This window comes from Wyeomyia smithii, chromosome 3 (assembly GCF_029784165.1).
Source record: "Wyeomyia smithii strain HCP4-BCI-WySm-NY-G18 chromosome 3, ASM2978416v1, whole genome shotgun sequence".
Lineage (NCBI taxonomy): Eukaryota > Metazoa > Arthropoda > Insecta > Diptera > Culicidae > Wyeomyia > Wyeomyia smithii.
Window position 1 is genome coordinate 39,517,788 of NC_073696.1, and position 21,853 is coordinate 39,539,640.

Genomic DNA, 21,853 nt, shown 5'->3' on the forward strand with positions numbered 1-21,853 from the left:
TTCACGTTGGTCAGTCCCGACCAGAGTTGCCAGCATCCTGAACTTTTTATGTTTTGCGAACGCTGCATATCTATGGATTGCGTACATTGCAAATTCTAAAGACGGGATCATTACGCCATCTATAGGTAATGGAGGCAGGGTTGATGTTTGTTGACACTCTTGAGTGAAAGTTAAAAAAAGCATCCATAAACGTTATTTTTTTACAATCCTTTCAGAGTTCTCCCTTCCCGCTTTTTGCATGGAAGTGAACTGTCGAAACACCTCATTGTATTTCATGCGATGGAAGCAAGACAACAAAAGCAGTTTATCAGTTAAGGAAGATTGTCAAGGCATCGGTCAGTGTCAGTGAAAAAGTCTTTCGGTGAGTTCATTTTGATTGAGTGGACTGTTTGTTTTTCTTTTCCGCTTTGAAGTGAAGATCATTTGGTTGGATTTGTCGTCAAATTTTATACGGTAACCGTGAACGATGCGCGCGATCTATTTCATTTGAGTATAACAGCACGTTACTAGGACGGTGAATTTACCTGACTACACCGCGCGTTGCATGCTTCTTAATTTAGAAACTCTCGCAGCCCGTCGAATCAAGCTGCAGAGAACGTTTATTTTCGACATAATAGAAAATGTTATTGACTGTCCAGAACTGTTAAGACACATCAATTTTAATGTACCCCCACGAGCCCTCCGAAGTTATCCCACGATTAATTTACCTTTCCGAAGAACTAGTTACGGACGTGATAGTGCATATAATGCATGTCTGAAAGCATATAACGATGTCAGTGACCTCCATGAACTGGGTATGACGAAAACGGCTTTTAAAAATAGAATTAGAAATTAGAATAAGCTATAATTAGTCTGTACGATTTTTATTCGAAGACGAGAAACAATAAACAAAATCTAGTGTATCTGAAAGAGTGCCGCGATCATTGGAAGTGAAAATTGAAAATGATTGGCTGTAATTTTCGAAGAATTTTGCTGGGGAAAATGACTTATCAGCACTGAATGGAGGTATGTTTCTTTATCTCTTTACAATATCGTCATCATGGGAAAGTAGGTATTTTTTCTCTTTTTTGTGGCACAAAATGCTTTTACTTTTTCTTTGGGCATAAGTAACTTGTTGTAGCTTTAAGCCTGTAGAACAGTCTTTGTCTAATGGTCACAGACCTTCTGACATAATGGTCAAATTTATTTGACATCATGGTTGTTGTTTGCCCGTTTGCCCCATGTTGAAATTGGAGAGTGACAAACAATTGTCTTTGACCAAATTTTTATCTGTCAAAAAGTGACAAATATTTGACACTTGGTCAAAGAGTGTAATACAGGCTTTAGTAAGGAATGTTTTATCTCTTGTGCAGGCGTACAGAGTTTGCTGACACATGGCACGTATATACGTAAACAGACGTCGCAGCTAATTTCTCGGCATGTGTAAAATTTTATAGTACTAACAATGCGTTACCAGATAGCGCTACCTGCTATGCCACCTCGTACGCCTGCGAATTAACTTTGTTGTGGGAATAAGGTAACCATGCGCCACTATATGTAGTGTACAAGAGATTCATGACGTATTTCGGTTTGACAAATTACAATTCTCGATCAATAGTTAGTTAGTGGTAGTTGGTTTCAACCGAAGTAAAAATTGTAACTTTTTTGAATTTATCACCTTCGAGAAAAAAGTTAAAGGGTATGTGCTTGAGTGCACAAACGTAGGCTTGACGGACTATTGTGAGTGTGAAGATTTAATTCTGCCATAGCCATAATATATAACACACACCAAACGTACAAACACCAAACACAACAATCCATGAACACTTCACAAAAAACACATACACCTTTCATAAACCATAGCGTACAAACTAATAGGAAAAATAATTAACTTGTTGCCTATAAAAGTATTCTGTCATGAATAAATTCACACGCCGCTCACACATACACACACACGCCACTCACACATACACACACGTCACTAACACATACACACACTTCACTCACACACCCATTCACACACACACACACATTCACACACACATTCAAACACACACACACACACACGCATTCACATACACGTTACTCACAACACACATTCACACACACAAATATTGACACACACACACACACAAATATTGACACACACACACAAACATTGACACACACACACACACAAACATTGACACACACACACACAAACATTGACACACACACACACACACACAAACATTGACACACACACACAAATATTGACAAACACACACACATTCACACACACACATTCACACATACACACACACCTACACGCACATACATACACCCACATACATACACACACACATACATACACACACACATACACACGTTAACGCTACTCACACACACACACACACGCTAACGCTACTCACACACACATACACACGCTAACGCTTCTCACACACACACATACACTCACCAACGCTACTCAAACACACACACTGGGTATACGACACACTATACCTACACAAATTACTATCGGCAGCACCCAAACGGCTTCCAAGTCTTCCAATGCTCCCTTCCAACGGCTTCCAAAGGTCCCCAGTGCCGATCACGTCCAGTTTCGGGCTGTATTCCAACAACGATATTTGAATTAGATTACCACTGGTGGGGTCCAACTCAGATCGAAGGGAAGCCGAACTGTTCGCTTTGACGGTCGACCAGGGAATGAGCGTCTCTCAACACGAAATGTCCTTTTATAGTGTCACTCAGTGTGGGGTGGGGAACTTGGGTGTTTGGGGGAAGAACCAATCACGTGGAAGCATCTCTGCTTTCCTTCTCCGTCGTTTACGTTGGGTGATGAATGCGATGCCAATTGGCTGGCATTGCTAGCCAATGACTGAATGCGTGAAATCATTTCGTCTATGTTTTTAAAGTCTGCGTTAGGGAAATATACCAATCGTATGAAAAATGTATGTGGATATTCGACCTTCAAACTTTCCCGCAATTTTCACGGAGTAATAAGAAAATGCTAACTGAAGTTATCATGTTATACAAATCTTGTATGTTTTAGCTTTCCAACGGTATATTAACTATTGAAATCGGATCAGTTGTTTGAGCGCTATTAGCATCTAAAATCTTCCATTCCGCCAACCAAAAACGTTACATGTTCAATCCAGTTATCCCAGAAGGTACCTTAGTATAGTGAAGAAAGACGTAGTCCCACGTCAAAAGATACATTATTCATCATAAACTTTTTTTTTTAATTTTGTTATTAAAAAAAATATTTTTTTATTATTTTATGTGGCCTTCAGCCACAGGCTGGTTTGCACCCAGCATCATAAACATAAGAGATAGAAACATTTTTTTTCTTACTATGCATCGATATATCTGAATGCATAACTTCTATACTGCCGCTCCAAGCATAACTGTCCCATATTCTATGCAAACCTTATGGGCGCTGGGACAGTTATGCTTGGAGCGGCAGTATAAATCTGCACTAATCTCTTAGTACCTCTGGAAAAGTTGTCTCCAAATAAAACATAATACATATAGGCATAGAATGTGCTTTATTGAAAACTGAATAATGTATATCCTGCTAGATTATCTGAATATCATATATAGATGTATTATTTCATTATGAGTCTGTCACAAGTAAGACCATCCATCTAGAAACCATCATCATCTTCTTCAGCCATTTCCTTGGCAAGTTCAAGATCCTGTTGCTCTCGTTCGCGTCTTTCCTCTGCACTTTCAAGTTCTTTGCCGTAGGATTTTGGTGGATAACGCATAGCTTTCACGCTCTGGTTGTGCAAATCCAGACAGAAGCTAATTCTCTGATGAAACGCTAACTGTGGCTCACGCGTCGAATAAATATCAGTACTCTCCTTGCTGCGCATGTACCCCTTCTCCGGATCGAGTGTTGCTTCGATGACGCCGTCACGAATGGCTTTCGCAACTATGAATTCCGCGTCCTCTGGAGAATCCAAACCTAGCTTAAGAGCAATATCTTGAGGACTTATACGACTGTAAGATAAGCCAATAGAACGAATAGCAGTTTTTATAACGTTGTGTCGCAGGCGGATGATCAAAGTGAAAGTATGATCCTGACGAAATTGGTCACCAAAATTTTCAAGAACTTCTCCGAAGCGTTGTAAATTTCCAAGGCGAACAGCTTGTGTAAGCTGGAAGTACGGGCCAAGAGAACGACGTAAGGCAGCTTGTCTAAAAATCTGTCGCTCGGGTATGTCTCCCAATAGTAATTCAACCACGATAACTAGTTTCTGCACCGTTTGACGAAAACCAACAGCTGCATGCTGCGGAGCTTTACGCAAAGCTTGAACAAGATGTTTATGGGCAGCACTGTAATCAAGCTTGGCACCCTTTATACGACCAAGATAATAAAGAAAACGAGCCCATTCGTTATTACTGGCCGCTTCCGGGAACACAGATTTGTTTACTAATTTATCAGCTTGATCATATAATGAATAATGCAGATAGTTTCTAAGTAAACAATTGATTAAGACAGCTTGTCCTTCGAAGTCATTACGCAAGGTTGCAGTTCGCAATCTAGAATGCAAGAAGCCTCGAATGCTTTCTAAATCACCATTTAATTCTGCTACCCTAGAATGGTAGAAGTAACTTTTTGCTGCTACCAAATCCAACGTTCTTCTGTTTTGTCCCACAATTTTGGACATCAAATCCCGCGAACATTTTGAAGCCTTTTCAAGCTCTTTTTTATCAAGTAATCTTACCAGTAACAATAAGTGGAAGTAAGCATCCACTTCCGGTAAAGGACTCTTAATTGCAGCTCGAGGTCTCGGAAGCTCTGGCTCTTGTGTTCCATCCGGATACTCTTCGATATAAGCTAATACAGCATCTCTTTCGGCCCCTGCCGGATACAGCTGTACCACAAGCGACCGAACTACAACCAAACTCAACTTTCTTCTTGTATTTGGCAAGGATCGCAAAACTCGTAGTATGAATCTTGGTTCTTTGTTGGCAACAGCTTTATCAATTTGCCGGGTGTGTTCTCGAATCTCTTGAATATTCATCAGTTCTGCATCTTTTTTGGCTGCTTCGGCATCTTCCGCGCTTTCCATTTCAACATCCTGAATAGCAGGTTCAGAACTTGTAACTACCATTTTTAGTGTCTTTGAGCAAAAAAATAGTCACGAAATGATTGGAAAAAATACTTTTAGAATGATCGTCTGCACGTTTGCTGTTTGAAAATTTTGCTTTGCAATGATACAATGGCTGGCGAATGTTTGAGTTGTCAAAATGTCAAACGATTAATGTCGAGTCATGGATATTCGTGTAGTTTGAAGTAAGCAAGGGTTGGGTATTAAACGATTCAATCCGATCATTGTTTCATGCAAGTTGGCAGTGTTGCTTGTGTTACACTGAAACGAATTATCATGTTTTTGTGGTAAATTGGCCCTGACGACTCTGTTGATATTGGTTTGGTTTTGAAGTAGAATACTTCTCTTAGGAAGTTCGGCTACATAGGGATGTGAAATGAAAATCTAAAACCGAAAAATGTGAAAAATATGTCCAATTTCGAATGCTAATAAATCGGTTAGTATTCGATGGATTTCCTTCGTTCTTGCAGCAATAGATTGGAAAATCTTCTAAGATTCTTCCCAAAATAAGATAATTGTAATTTTATTATTCACACTATTGTACTATTGAAAATAGTCAAGCCTTGTCAAAACGAAAAATTCGACCTCTGATTGGTCGTTATATGCTTGCTTCCCAAGCACGGTCGACAGGATCATATACCTTGCAATTGAAAACATGCTATTTGGCATATCTAAGAGCCTGTTTCAGCCGGAGCCGCTCATAATAGTTCTAGACAGCGACAATAGCAGTCGTCCTTCCTTAGCAGCAGCACTAGCCCTGTGGTTGGTCAGGACCACGTCTCAGGAGCAGCGCGGTTTTTCTCAGCATGTGTCGCCAGACAGCCATTATTCCCCCCGTGTTGGGGCAGCATGAAGATTGCCATCAGGAAATCCAATTTTGGAAATCAAAATGCCTATTTCAAGGTAAATAAACAAGTCATTGAAAGTTAATAGTTTTTGTCAACGCAAGCAAGCATTCTGTGTTGCATCCTAGCAATTTAAATCTGTCGCACCCATCTAATTTACTGAATGTGAAATAGCTTCATGTGCATGTTGTCCGTGTATCTTAATTCCCCCAATGTTAGGGCAGCTCAAAAGTTGTAATCAGTAACCGATTTTGTACCGCAAAATGCTTTTTTCAAGGCAAATAGAAAAATAATTGAAGGTTAATAATTTTCTGGCATCAATACAAGCAGACATTCTGTGCGGGATGCAATCAAAATCTGTTGTAGTTATCTAATTATCACTTTATTTAGTAAACCCCCCACTGTAGGGGCAGCGCAAAGGCTGCGATCAGCATAACCGACATTGAATAATAAACTGCCCTGTTAGAACGCATTCACAAAAGCAGTTAGTTCGACTATGCAGAGCTATTATATGAAGTCGATTCAATCAATCAGCATAAACAGAATTTCGTCGTCTCCCAGCTGCCAAATTGCAACATGATGCAACACGCAACAGCGAGCAAACGAAATCGCTTGAAGTTACAAACCGCAATAAGATACGGGTTAAAACCGTTGCGTGTGTAAGAGCACCATCGGTGTTTGTTCGCTGGATACAAAAATCAAATGCGAATTGTGGAATAATTCGTCTAAAGAACATAAGGAAATGGTAAACCTGAACTGAAAGGCGTGGCCTATTACGTAGCACCCTTCGGCTATGAAAGAGTGTTTCTGGGAAAACTAGCTACATTCATTAGTCGGAAGGTGAACTGGATTGACCGTCCACAACGTTGACAGCAGTAATCAGCACTCAGCAGTAACAGAGGATAGCAGCGGGTTGCGCCTGTGGCTGCCTTCAAATTAAACAAATCACTTGCCCTGTGGTTGGTCACCACGTCTCAGGCTTCTGCCAGGCTGACTTTCGTACGATAGCGGCAGTATTAGCGGTTGATGCATTTGCCAACACTTACTCCAGTAAAGCCGTGTCTAATTTTCAATGTGAAAACACCTTTCTATTGTGTTGGCCGTGCGCATTAGGCCTCTGCCAGGCTAAACGCGAAAAGCGGCGCGAACCGATTCGCCCGGCCGTAGGTTAATGTACAGTCGTAAGTAGAGCTGTGTAAAAGTATTATACTTCATCCTTGCGGTCGTGGCTTTGCACACAACCCTCCTGTTTACTTGCGAAAGTGAAGTAGGGAAATATTTTTGCTTTTGTTTTCACACATAAATTGACAATTGCATATGAGAACTCGCGTTTTTCCGGGTGTTGCACGGGATAGAAAAGGTGTAGTTCTGGTGTAGTCCGGAAGGTAACAAAAACAGCTACCTGGCAAAAGTGTAGTTCTGTTGCAGTTACACCGAACAAACGAATTCGGCATAAGTTGCTCTTACCGCACTTTTCACTGAGTTTTCAACAGCTGAGCTATTGGCAATGGGATACACGAAAAAATGTTCAATGCTAAGAGACGGCGCTGTAGTGCTAGCAGTCTTGTCCACTTACTCATCTTTGTGCATTTATCAGCACATCAATTGCATCACATCAGTTTTTTAGTAGGCATTGTGATGAGCAAGAAAAAAAGCACAACCTTGCTGAGCGATGCCTTTACGCGTAGGGAGTGTGGAATATAACTACACACATGAGTAGGCGAGCCAAAGCTGCGTGCTGTTGAGTAAATTTATTGTGTCTGGGCTAAATTTATCATAGACCTGCACCGTGATAGTAAAAAAAACGCAGTGAGCATAACACAGTGAGTATAGCGCAGAGCCCTACGTAAACGCTACAGAACAGGTTATTAAGGAAACAGTCAGAAAAGTTTTCCCAGCTAGAATTTTCATCATAGTGCCCTTATCATTGAGTAATGAATGAGCGCTATCTACATTTTATCAGTTGCGATCGAGAAAGTCTCTCTGCGGGAGCTTTATGCGCTTACTCTTTACAATACAAGCTTTCTGATGTTGCGTATTTTGCTTTCTTCACATAGAGTGCATTTGCTTTTAGTGCGCGAAAAAAATAATCAATTCATCCGTTTTTTTCAACATGCTTCAGTGTTCTGTGCAAATTATATGAGCCTCTCTGTTACACACGATGAGACTGAGTGCTAGTGGTAGTAAAATCGGAATTTCCACGAGCATTTTGCTTAATGACCGGAAAAACGGCTATTAGTTACCCTTTTTATATTATTCTAACTTTCTAGTATTTACTTTTACTATACGCAATCTATTTTCTTCAAAGAACTTGATTTTTCTATGCAACTGCATTGAGTCAATGGAGTTGTATAGGAAAACCAAGTTTTATGATAAAAATAGATTCCATATAGTAAAAGAGCAGACAGACATCCAAGCTGAGTTCCAAACTTGTGTAAAGATTTTTGTAGTAGCAATTCGTAACCAGATAGCGCTACCAGTGACGCCAGCCTCATACACCAGCGAAAAAAAATGTAATGTAGCGATAAGGTCACCAGACGGCGCTAGTATACAAGTGATTTATAACGCAATTCTCTTTGAAAATTTACACGGAATTTTCGATCAATTTTGTTCTTGCTTGGACGTCTGTCTGTGGTAAAAGTAAGTACTAGAAAGTTAGAATAACATAAAAACAGGTTAACTAATAGCAGTTCCCGATCATTAAGCAAAATGCTCAGGGAAATTTCGATTTTACTACCACTATCACTGTAGCGCCATCTCTTAGCATTGAACATTTTGTCGGGTGTCCCATTTGTTCAATAATTGTTTACTTGACGAGCATTCGGTATTTTTGAATATTAGCTCAAAAGTCAAACAAAGAAGATAGCCCAGCGAAAATCTTCAAAGCATTTAACAAAAATTATTGTTGAGTCGGTATTTACAAAGCTTATAATTCGTCACAAATTACGAAGTGTTTTGTATTATACAATTTAAGCTTTTTCATGGTTATATGAAAGAAAAAATATTATATAACTCCAGTATACTTTGTGATAAAAGCAAATCTAACAAATTGTAAACAAATAGAGATATTACTGAAAACATATCAAGTGAGCTATCACCTACCTTCAAACTTCAAGAAAATATTGTATAATTTTTCTAACTTTTAAAAAATTTGATATTTGTTAAAGGCGAAATCTACTTTATTCCAGACCAATCATTTAACTAGTAACACTCCCTTTTAGTTGTTTACGTTACTGAAAGGCGAAACTTGATTTCATGTTGATAAATATGCGGAATCAAAGTTTTCAACAAAAAAAAACTTGAAAAACAAAAGGCGTATTCCGATACAATAACGTAAACACGGCGTGAAATAAGGCGCAAAGTAAAGGGCGAAACAACAAAATAAAAAACGACTTAAACTCAAGTTTTATGTGTATTATATACAAAGTTAAAGCAATTTTGCTTTTATTAGCATATTTGAATGGCAAATATATTGTTGAACTCAATTTATGAGCGAAAACTTTGTTTGCATATTTTGAGTTTTGTTGTCGTCGTTAGTTTCGCCCTAATCATGAAGCAGTCCGGAAATAAAAAAATTCAAATTAAAAAAAAAACGTGACATTTTAAAACAATTGTACTTTTAATAGAACTTTCGAAAAAGTACCTTGATTCGAAATATAAATCGTATTTGTAGTAGTTTTTAAATCTATATGAGCCAATAGTGCGATGTAACACGAAATTCTTTTGTTTTCTACTCTCCTCAATTTCCAGACAAATATTTTCACTGGGAACAGCAATAAGGAAAATCGATATTTTCATTGAGGGGTAAGCCAGTGAGTAAATTTGAATTTTTCAGAGTGTCGCTGAGAAAACCTGAAAAATGAAGAGCAAATGTGAGTGACTCTTGTGTCTCTGAATATCCACCCTTAAACTTTTTTCCCACCGCAAATATACATATGTTGCTCGGTCCCACCGTTTCAATTTCTTGCTTTCAAGGTAATCAAATATGTGAATCATCTGAAAATTTCGGAGTAACATTGAGTAAATTAGAGTTACTTTCAAGCAAAAGAGTAACTCAGATAAAAGTGAGGAGAATTGAGATTTTTTTTTTTGCGAAAACTTGAAAAACAAAGAGCAAATCTGAGTAACTCTCGTGTCTCTGAATATCAATCCTTAAACTTTTTCCTCACTTGATCTTGTTCTCAAGGCACTCAAAGATGTGAATCCTGAGAACCTGTGAACCTGAGAATTTCGGAGTTATATTGAGGAAATTAGAGTTACTCCCAAGCATAAGATTAACTCAAATAAAAGCTGTGTTGCCCCCCGATTTTTATATAGAATTTTTTGTTCATGTTTGTAGTTTATCATTAAATTATCATCAATAGCTTCAACACGATTTTTAGCTTCAGTCTTGGAATAGACACAATTTTTTGATATATTTACAGTCGTCGTTCGACAACTACATTTTTGTTTTTAATAATGTCGAAATGTATTTTTTTAATGGAGTAGTGGCAAAACATAGCAGAAAACTAAAATAGGCGAGCTTTTCGATTAATCAATTTGATATCCATATTTCCGCATCATAATTTATTGCGTTTTAGTAACTACTTTACCTAACCAATATGTAGGCGAAGATAAAGTTCATCACTACAATAGATCATTTACGAAACGTTTCTGAGCTGGGTTGTTTAGCTATTCACGGATATCTGATTTTCATGTATCAGCTAAAAGAGTGTAATTTTCTGAGCAAAACGTGATTTTCAATTTTTTTTTATCATTATCCTTCGATTTTTAAATGAAGATTAAAAAATCACTCTAAATCGCTACAATGACAGTTCGCCCATATACCAACTGTCATTGTAGCTATTTCGAGCAGTTTTCATTCGTGGTTTAAAAATCGAAGACCAACGATAGAAAATTTTTGAAAATCACGTTTTGCTTAGAAAACGCAGCTTTTTCAGATGTTATAAAAAACTGATATAGCTAAACAGCTAAATTTTGACAGAAAGCTTGAACCCGCTGGCATAACGCAAGTAAAAGCAACATCAATGTCAGCGGGATCAGTGACACCTGTCAAATCGTAAAATGGTCACAAAATATTGTTTGTGATCTATTATGCCCTGCCTCGCTGAGTAGTGAAAGCTAGCCAAACAATGCACAAGGGATATTTTTTTCTCTTATAATAATTACAGAAAGTGAACCACATAACATGGTGATTTTGCTTCATTGATTAATAATGGAGATTTGTAATCTCCCATCTAGAATGAAGAGACAACAAGTGAACGAAATCGAAAAAAAATTGAGAGAAATGAAAGAGTGCTTTTGAAATGTTTCTACAAATTCAACAATTTTCTTTTTCGAATGCATTTAGAATCTCCCCGTGAGATCTGTCACTTCAATGTCAAATATGAGTTTGACATCAGATTTGACGGATTGCGGTCCGATAACTGCAAAGTTGTTGCAGTTATCGGTCTTGCAGTTAAAAAGCGTTGCAGTTAAAAGTCTTGCAGTTATCGAACAGCGACTGTATCTATAATGTGCATTTAAATAAAAATTATCAAAACGCCGCTGATGAACTGGCAGTCAGGTTCACTTCCGATGTTTATTTTTGTTGTTCTCGTTAGTCCGGCTTACAAAAACAAATACATTGAAATCATTCCCGCAGTTCATGTTTTGTGAACACGTAGCTGTTCTATGTGTTTGTGAAATCGGAAGAAAGTTCGGAAGTCGGAAGCCCGACTTCCGAACTTAAATTTAGTGCTGACGCCACAATATTAGGTACTATTCTTATACCCATAAGTTCCGTACCTTAGAATCTATATAAAAGGTTTGTAAGGCCCTTAGGTTATATTTAAATGCTTCATTAACCGCCTACTTTCCTACATTTATTTATGCGTAGTGCTCGATAACATGAATGTGCTAATACACATGTCGTTTATGTGAGGAAAATATCACAAAAATGTTTTGCGATATTTAGATTTGGTGTGGTAAGGGCGATGATGATTGTTTGTTTCGGATCCCGAAAAAAAATTACGATGTATTTTGTGGTCAGAACAGTTAATGGACAATATTTTTTATTGTAACCATAAAAAACATGGTATTTTTACTGTAAGCTTGCGAACGTTTGTTGTTATTACCAAGTTTTAACAATGTTTTTTGTTGTTGAATCTACCACCGACAATAATTTTACCATGAAAAACATTGTCAGTGACTTCTAAATGTATGGGAAAAGTGCCTGAAAAAATACTGTTAAGATACATAACAACCCCTCTTTTTCACGGTAAAAATGGCAAAAACAATGTTTTTTATTGTTCTGGACAATGATATTTAATGTAAAAATTATGTATTTACAATGAAAAACATCGTAAAATTATGGTAAAACTATGTACAATTACAGCAACTTTTAAGGTTTTTTGATGTTATTTTTTCGGGATTTCAACATAATTTACAGCAACATCATAAATTATACATGCAAATATTATATTCGTGTTTGTGCCTTTGTTGTCGGATTATATACTGTTTCACAGAAAACATTGGTATGTATTTTTTACGGAGTGTGGCGGTACTCAGTATCATCCATTCAACCATGTGACACTTGATTTTGTTTTGAATAATTAAACACATTATTTTCAACAAAAGCTTACTCAACAATATATGTTGAATGTTGCAAATGACTTTACAAAAACAAAACAAAAAATGAATTGAACAAAACTACCACTGCTCAGTTTGACAGAGAGAAACAAGAAATTGGACATGGAATAATGCACCAAGTTTTCATTTACTTTATGCGAACAGTTGTCAAACGAGGCGTCACCAACTGTCACATAAAGTGCTGTCGCGCGCGCGCTATGGCTTGGTGCAAAATAATTTTTGTTACATTGTTTCGTATCAAGCGAGTTACACAAACCACCGTTTCGATGTACAGCTCTTGGCCGGTACCAAAAAGGTATCAAAGTTAGAAGAAGAAAACGAAGAGAAGCGTAAGAGCCAGAGAAGCAGCAGCGAAAGGAAGGAAAATTATATTACCCTGGACGTTTAATGGTGCGATTTGTCTTCGCAGTCACTACTATTTGTTGTGTAGTGGAAAATCTTCAAGCGGAAATAGAGAAAAGTTTATTCCACGCAAAGATTTTCTTAGCCTCCGATCGGCTCTGTCGTCGTCTCCAGTGCGTGTGTGCAGCCGAAAGTGTTTTCCCGTTTTTTCTACCATCTTCCTCTTTCTCTTCGGATGGTGTATGATGGTGGCGCAGGAAGTGTAAATCTTGGCTAGCAGCAGTAGTAAATTAAAGTATCGCGGATTGCATGCATTTTTTTCTTTTTGTGAATGCAGTAACAAAAAACCATTCTAGGAGGAATAATTTGTTGCAAAGTGTGTTTATGACAAAAAAGTAAGAAACTCCTTCCAAGGGAGCCTGTGAAAATTTTCATTTTCTTGACTGTCAAGTAGTGTTGAGCTGTAGGTGCAACAGCAACGGTATTGGATGTGGAGGAGGAAGCAGCAGAAAATTTCTGACTGACAGTACTGAAAGAGTGTAAGAAAAAGAGTTTGCGGAGCACCCCTGAAAAAAGAAGAGTCAATCTCGCTAGCAGAACAAGAAGAAAACGAACAAAAAACGCGATCCTCTTGCAGTCAAAGTGAGATAAAGAGCATAGGATTTTATTACTTTTATTTTACACTATTTTCGTATTTTGTACTATTGAGTTCAATTGTTAAAAGCTATTACTCTATACTGCTTTTGATTTGACGTCGAACTCAGCAACTCAACGAGCACAACCAAAAGCGATACAGAAATATAGCGAATTAGATTATTCGCATTTGTATGACGGTGTGTGTATTTTGGTGTGCTTAAACGCTCGAATGTGTGTGTGCGGATCGTTTGTCCGTATGCGGCACCAGCAAGCCGAGGCAAAGGCAACCAAGAGCCGTTGAAATCTTGCGAAGTGACAACGCAAGGAGCCTATTGAGACCAAAATAGGGCTTACAGTATTTTCGGTTGAAAGTGCCGAAATCGACGATAGTTGAAACAACAGAAGTTATAAAATAAAGCCCCTCTGGCCCCGGTTGTCATCAAATGTACTGCTGGAAATGATTAATACAAAGGACGAAGTCGTAAACTGGTTCAAAGAGTTAAAGAGCTATAACCGGATAGATACGATGTGCACCTTACTCAACATGTGCCTTCCATTCGAACTACGCTTCCTGGGGACTTGTCTGGAGGAGCTCGGCCGGCGTGATGCTCAGGAATTGCGTGGAATCGAGCTTCGGGTTAATAACCCGATGGAGTTCATTTCCGACATCGCATCATGCCAAAGCGGAGAACCCACGGATCGGAAGAATCGTCGAAAAATGGCCCTCTTTCTGGCACTGATAAGAGCCTGTAATCATACCTGCGTGAACGAGCTGTTCAAAACGCTCGAGGGCTGGGGCACACGGGACTTTGCAAGGCTTTTTGATGAGGATGTTCTGCAAGAGCTGTTACTGGTGTACACAATGGCTACCAATCATCCTGTTTTTTCGTTTGAACAACGCATGAAATGTGGAGACATTTTTTATAAGCTTAAAACCTGTGAATTGAAGCCAACGGGGCAGTCAGACACGGATAATTTAGCGACCTCGACACCACCACCAAGTGCAGGTACGCCGCTGGGATTGCCACCTTCTTCCCAACAGCAGCAACACTCCGCGCCGCCCCAGCAACAACAACAACAGATACAAATGCAAATTCCAATGCCATCCCAGCAGACGGGACAGATGGCACCGCCCCAGCAAGCTCCGATTCCGATCCCGGGTTTTCCGCAGCCCGCATTGGCACAGGTATGTTTAAATCTTGATTTGTACCGTAACACCCTGAGAATCTATGTCATCTCGCTCTTTGCACACATTAAAATGCTGCAATTGTTTGAAACTTTCGTAAAATTTATCGATTCCACTTTGTTGCAGAAGCCACTTTGTATTATTGTAAGATAAAATACTTCTGATAAGCTTCACAAGTAATATCACCAAGCATTGCCAAAAAGAACAGCTATCAAAGTTAATATCCACCTTACATAAAACAGGCTGCATTGTTTATAAATTAGAAGAAAATAAAGATTATAAAATAAATTTTGATTCAATGAAACTTAATTTAGCGAAAAAATCAATCAAACGTTATCGTATCGTAATTTCAATCGAAAAATGTGATTCTATTCGTAACATTGCGGTCATCGGAATCGAATTAGTATCCCAAAACTGCTTAGTGAATCTCAACAACTTGTGATTTCCTTTTGTTGAGCACATTTCAAGCATATTTTCATCGACTCGCCTTGAACTGAACATAATTCATAGTTCTCATGAATACAACGATATAACGAAAACGATAAATGTTTCAAAATCTAGGGCTGTTTTCAAAAACTGAGAAAAAGCCAATATCGAAGACTAGAATGAATGACGTTGAATCCATTATTCAACAAACGCAATCGTAGAATACGTAGATACGTTACTCGCAAACTGGTTTTTTATTTGCTAAATGCACTTTAAGGAGAATGTTTTGAACTAATTACTTTTTACTTGATCGTGCTGCTGTCTGTTTTCTGCTCGAACATAGTGCTACGGGAACAATAACTCGAACTCTTCTCCAGTAGCCAGTGGATGAGTCATCCTGTTCCGATGTGCTTTCGCGTATTGTGAATTTTTAATTCCAGTCACTGTCGTTTAGCCAGGGTTGGGATGGTACAACAACACTACACCGGCAAGCGTGTAAAGTATGGGTAGTAAGAGCAAGATTTCATTATTGGTTGCATCCGTAAGCGTAAAGGCGACGACCGCAACCGAGGTGACAAAATATGTGTGGTTGATGTTGATGGCAGCGGGTTGCAATAATCATGGCTGCGCATTGTACGAATTCCATTCGATTTTGTTTGGTAGCGCGTTTGACCTGTAGTGTCTAGGTCGAGGACGTTCCGACGCCGTTGTATTGGATTTGGCGTATATGAAGAAATCACTAGATCACTGCTTGATAGTAATACTGTTTGATAATTTTCTTGTGATTTTATTATTAACAGAAATATATTTTTTTCTACAAAAAAAAAAACACTTTTTATTTGAAATGAATAGTGAAGAAAATAGTAATAGGCAACTTGTCGAACGGCTCCGTTAATATATGCACATTTTTTTTATGAAGAAATGATATGATTGCTATACGATACTCACTGCATGCTGTCTGGCTATGTTTTGGAGTGCTGTATATAGGTAGTGAAGCATTCACTTTATTAGCACTTTCGTTCTCTTTTCATTCAGAAATGATTTGCTATTGATAAAAATCTGTTTGCGCTGATGTTGGTCAGATATCCATACATAAGCCCAATAACGCCAAGCTGATTGTTCGAGTAGTTGTTCCGCATGGTACAAACTTGTTGTTGCTGCACTTAGTGTAACTAGTGAGTTTGACGTGCCATTTCCTGCGAAAAATTATTTTTTAGGGACCATACTTAAATGACGTAGCATTCAAGAGGGGAGGGAGGATATTATCGTTTTGTGACAAACTTTGACAAGGGGGGGGGGGGGAGGTGTTGGATTAAAATCGACGTAGCATTTATTTCAAAAGACCGATATTTTACAGGAAAAATGTATACTAAAAATACACTAGAACATTGCGCAAAGTGTTGCAGCGAGAGCATTAACGAGGGATGGTAAAAATTTTAATAAATAATAAAACTTTTTATCCTTTGAAATCAAAACACTGTCCTGTTAAGTTACCGGAATCGAGCTAGAAAATGAAAAACTTTAGTGCTAAAATATTTACGTTCTATTACTAAATTATTAAAAATAGGTTTTAACCTTTTTTTAGAAACTGTTTATCGAATGTTCATTTGCAAGAATGACAGCGTTTAAACGTTAGTTTGAGTAATTTGTATTTAAATAAAAATATATGTAAGCGTGATTAACCGACCATCATAACATTCGCATGCATTTGTAATAACTGAGTTGTTTTTATTTTAGATGATTCCCGGTGATGCAAGCATGCCACATATGACAGTTGAAGGCCTACAACAATTGCAGATGCAGATACCTCAGGACTTTACTATGCCACCACCGTCAACTGTACCGCCACATTGGACTTTACGTAATCCCCTGTTCCAGGTGGGACTAGATGTGAGTGCACTTCATGCTGTTTACTACTGCAGTTTTCCTTCAAATGTTAACCAATAGCACCCCACCTTCCTGACCACAGCAACCACTAAGTATCCGTACCCTAGCTCTATCATGCCATTACGTTTATGGGCTTTCGGACTTCACTAACTGTTGGTGTTTTTCTTTAAGACTTCTTTTCCACCTCCGTCATCTTCTCCCCATTTGAGCAATCCATCGTCGCCGATTCACAGTCGTACAGCCAGCCCGACAAGAATTCCAGCTAGCAGTGTACAGCATCGCATCAGTCGGAACCAACAGCCAACGCCGGTGGAGCAACAACAAACTCAGCGTCAGCATCCGCACCAGCAGGATCACCGAGATCGAGACGTTCAGCAACAGTCCCAGCAGCAACTGTTGAAACCAGTTGACGAGGTTAGTTTTCTCTTTGCTATACTGCCGCGCATAGCATGTCAGTCCCACCTGCATTTTCAGTAAGCCGAGAAAAACGCGTTTTTATATGATTTGATAACATTGCTTCTTACGAGATGGGACAATATGTTTGGATGTTTTCCAGCAGTTTTTCAGAACAAAATTGTTGAACCATTGTTACGAAACTATGCATTGTTAGCTACCATTTGCGCGTAATAACTCAATTTTACTGAAAATGCAAATGGGACTGACTTGCTATGCGCGGCAGTATAGGGATTGTTACTGAACTAGTTAAGTACACGTAGTACTGGAAGATTTTTCTTTTTTTGCCCTCAAAGCAAAGGTTCCGCTGTCGGTGCTGGACCATTCTGTATATTGGACTATTAGTATACAAGATAATTGCGGAGCTAGTGTTACGAATCTGACATTAAAAGTTAACGTATTACAAGACTAGCTGAGCGGCCATGCTGCTGTAAAGTTCGTTTTTTTTCTATTGATTGGAAGAAACTATCAGAGACTTTGTAACCGTAACAATTACTCCGTAATTGTTATGCATGACAAATGTTTTTTTTTTAACTAATCGCGGAAAAATAATACCCCCAAACTAAAACAAACCTAATTAGGAAGAACATAAGTTTTTACTGCGGAGATGAACCACCCGAAGGCTGAAAATCTCCTTAAGAAACTGAAATTAAAAAAAAGTTTTTACTAGCATAGAAAACAAATGTACTGATTCCTTAGGCTAGAGATTTGACTGGTCTAATCGTCAGATTTCGAAGTCGGTTGTAAGTGTACACGATATTTACTGTTGTTTTCTGCACAGTTATCCCAGTTTCCATAGAGTTTCGATCAATTGCAGGTAGAAAAGCAGTTTACAGGGCTAGCGAATCGACTTCACGTACATTTTTCAATACCTTTCAACCGAGAATAGAACGAGGAGCTAGATTGATTAACCTGCAATTTTTTTTCCTGATTTTCAATGCCGGTTGAAAACAGAACGATTGATTATGGCCAATAAAATACATATAAGGCAAATTAGAAGATTAGTACATTCGAATCTATAATTTGTTATGTCCTGGAAATATTTTGTTTTTGATGAGCGTTACTGTCCACATAATTAAAACAACAGAGAATAGTGATGACCAGAGCGAATCAAGCGCGATTTTTTTTAGTTGAGTTATTAACACCAGTGGATGTAAACATTAATAATCTATCCTTCATGAAGAAACGATTATTAGAACAGTTCATAACAAAAACTCTCTGAAGTAGGTTGCAGAGAACATACGAGGCGGTTGAACTTTGAACGTCGCTAACTCGAAATAGTGTTTTTGGCGCTTGGTTTGGTTTGGCTTGCCGCCGACCACATAATGATAAAAACCTGTCGTGTTCTATTTTGCGGTATACTTTTAGAAAACCCAGCGTTTTTACGTCCCCTTCGTTGTGTAAGAGAATTATTTTGATTTTGAGACATTATTCATAACTAGTTTGCAATTACGATGAGTAAAAAATCTTATCTGGTCCGTCCGGTTTCCATGAATTAAGAATTAAGAGTTTAGATAAAAAATGACTTCACGTCAGTAGGATCGCATGGTGTTAGTCGAGAGTACAAACAATACTCTGTCGACGGCAAAATTTTCGCAAAACAAATGTTTACTAAAATAATACTAACTTTGCTTTGTTTTTGTTGTTTTAGTCGGTGCTGCTGGGCGTTGACCAAACCATGGCGCTGACCCAGTTGCAGCAGTTACGGAATGGCTATCGTCCCAGTCATAATACTCTGCCCCGTCAATCGAATAAGCAGAGCTACGTCAACCAGATCCAGTATCATCACCAGCAGCAACAGCAGGCTCATCAGCAGCAACAACAACAGCAGCAGCAGCAGCAAACAGGCTTCCATGGCACTAACACTGGAATGGGGTTATCTTATGCGATAAATAACATAAGTCTGATTGACTTGACTCAGAAGTCTAGTAGTGATTCTGGCAGCTCTGCTGGGGACATTTCCCCTCCTGAAACACCTGGCTTGAATGTGGCACCTTTGAACAACGTTAGCGGATTGATCCGAAGCAGATCGTCGAACATGGGCAGAATCAATGGTCGCCCTGATAAGCAGCAGCAATTAGGTAGTACTGTGATATATACTCAGACAGCAGCGCAGCAGCAGGTTCAGTCTCAGCAGCAGCAGTTCGTCGGCGGTAGTAACGATATAATGGTAACATCCGCTACACAAAATTTAATTAGTAATAGTAATAATAATAACAATACTATGAATAATAGCAATGGAAATAACAATAGCGTAGTGTCGAGCGCTGTAATGATAGGAGCCCCGACGCCAACGGCCGGCGGTACAAACTTAGTTTTGAGCTCGCAGCCACAGTTTACTGCTCCTTATCCACCATATCATACGGCGCATTTGGCTGCGACACGACCTCTGATTTCGGCCCACACGGCGACAGGTCTACCGCCGGGAACCGCATTCCGACCGCCAGCTGCATATCCAACGATGCAGCACAATGGGGAGATCCTCTACCCGTACACAGCCCAGGTTCCGACCGTTGGTGGAGGAGCGACTATAACTTTTCTACCCCCAAATGCTGCAGCGCCGGTAGCTGCTAGTACACAGACCCTTCAAACGATTCGATCAGTTCCATCCTCTCAGCCGCCACCTCCATCCCAGCAGCAAATTCAATCATCACACACACAACCTCCGCTAATACAACAGAAAGTGCCCACAGCCTATACGCCACCAGCCGCAATTGGTGCAGTACCACCCCCGCATCCGCCAAGTGCTACTACACCGACAGGAATGTATTGCGCCATGTCCTGTTTTAACTGCGGTTCCCAAAAACATACCGGATTGGACTGTCAGGAAGCCTCTATGGAGGATGTGACGAGAAACTCAGTTTATAAGCTGGATTATAATGCTGCAATTGCCGCCGCCGCCGCCGCTGCCGCTGGTGTCGGGGTATCGGGGTCATCCGTACCAAACACCGTAGCAATGATCACTGGTACCGCTGTAATTGCAACGTCTTCGTCAGCATCACCGCCATCATCCGTTTTGGTGTCGTCTCTGCCGTCATCTACGGTGTTGTCTTCTGGCGCTTCTTCAGCGGCGTCGTCTTCATCATCGTCTTCGTCATCCTCTTCTTCTTCATCGTCTTCGTCCTCTTCTTCTTCATTAGCGTCCTCCTCGGTTGCGTCATCGACGGCGACACTGCCACTACCGCCACCACCACACCAACAACCACAGCATGGACCTAATCTTATTAGCAGTAGCAGTAGTAATAATAGCTCGCCAGACGCCCCCACTTCTGTATCAACACAAACAATAAATAATCAAACCGATAGCAGTAGTAGTAGCACTATCAGTAAATGATTATCAATCTAAAATATTCTTCAGCAAAAGAAACAAAAAAAAAACAACACATATTGTATAAGATTAAAAAACTAATTAAAGGTAACTAGTGAGTATACTCTCCAAAAAAAGGATTAAAATCTAAAAAAAGTTATAGCAAACGAAAAACACACACATACATTCATCTTAAAACTGATAACAGAATAAGAGACGAGGGAACACATCGGAATGATTTTACTGTTATGAATATTACCCAGAACATGTGTAGAAGAAAACTGGAGAAGATAATAGCAAATTGTCAAACAAGTAGCTCTGGAAATATGCTCCTGCCAAACCCAATCAGGACAAAACTGTTCAGGCAACGATCACGTTTGTGCAAGCAGAGGAATATGCGTTGTCGTTGAGTGCCATTTTCTTAGGTTTGTTTTGAACAAACAAACGAACAAACAAAAACAATTTCTTATCGTGATAGTGAGCATCGGAACGAAATTAGCAGTTGCACATGAAAGGCGCGAAAATTTCTCGAAGCAAAGCTTCTTACGAAATAGACAAGTAGGGTGCAGGTGTAACCCAAACGACAGCATGGTAGGAGTACTAGAGATGAAAGACGGCATCTTATTGACTAAGATCATGCGCCAGATAGCTACTTCGGACTACGGTACACGTCGGCCTCCAGGTGTTTTGTTTGTGTTCGACCTTATTTAGGACAGGCTGGATAACATGTACTCAGAATATTTATTTTGCTACATAATTTTCTTTTAGACTTGGCTAATATTACTATCGTTTCGAACACATTTTTTGTTCCGTGCAGTTTTTGGTTTTTAAGATAACTACTTATTATCATTCTTACACAATAAGGACTCTGCTCTGCGGGCAGGTAAAAAAAGAATGTAGAAGATCAAGTTCAATAGTAATCGAAACACATTTTTTAATGTTTATTTAAAACATAGTTATGATTTAATGTAATACAATGTAAATGTACTTGTTGATACGGTTAAGCATACACATTTTGTTTTATTTCGTTCGATTCATTCCT

General features: G+C 39.1%; 2 protein-coding genes across 2 annotated transcripts; one reads left to right on the top strand and one right to left on the bottom strand.

Annotated features, from left to right (window-relative positions):
• Positions 1 to 3,508: 3,508 nt before the first annotated feature.
• LOC129727331 (probable 26S proteasome non-ATPase regulatory subunit 3) lies at positions 3,509 to 5,252 on the bottom strand. The gene has a single exon (XM_055685070.1). It carries the CDS (start codon positions 5,100 to 5,102, stop codon positions 3,627 to 3,629), a length of 1,476 nt encoding a protein of 491 aa, XP_055541045.1. The 5' UTR covers positions 5,103 to 5,252; the 3' UTR covers positions 3,509 to 3,626.
• Positions 5,253 to 12,868: 7,616 nt separating this feature from the next.
• Positions 12,869 to 21,820, top strand: LOC129727983 (trithorax group protein osa). Its single transcript, XM_055686312.1, has 4 exons — positions 12,869 to 14,738; positions 16,902 to 17,054; positions 17,223 to 17,465; positions 19,156 to 21,820. The coding sequence occupies exons 1-4, from the start codon at positions 14,010 to 14,012 to the stop codon at positions 20,836 to 20,838; spliced, it is 2,808 nt and encodes a 935-aa protein (XP_055542287.1). The 5' UTR covers positions 12,869 to 14,009; the 3' UTR covers positions 20,839 to 21,820.
• The last annotated feature ends 33 nt before the right edge of the window (positions 21,821 to 21,853 follow it).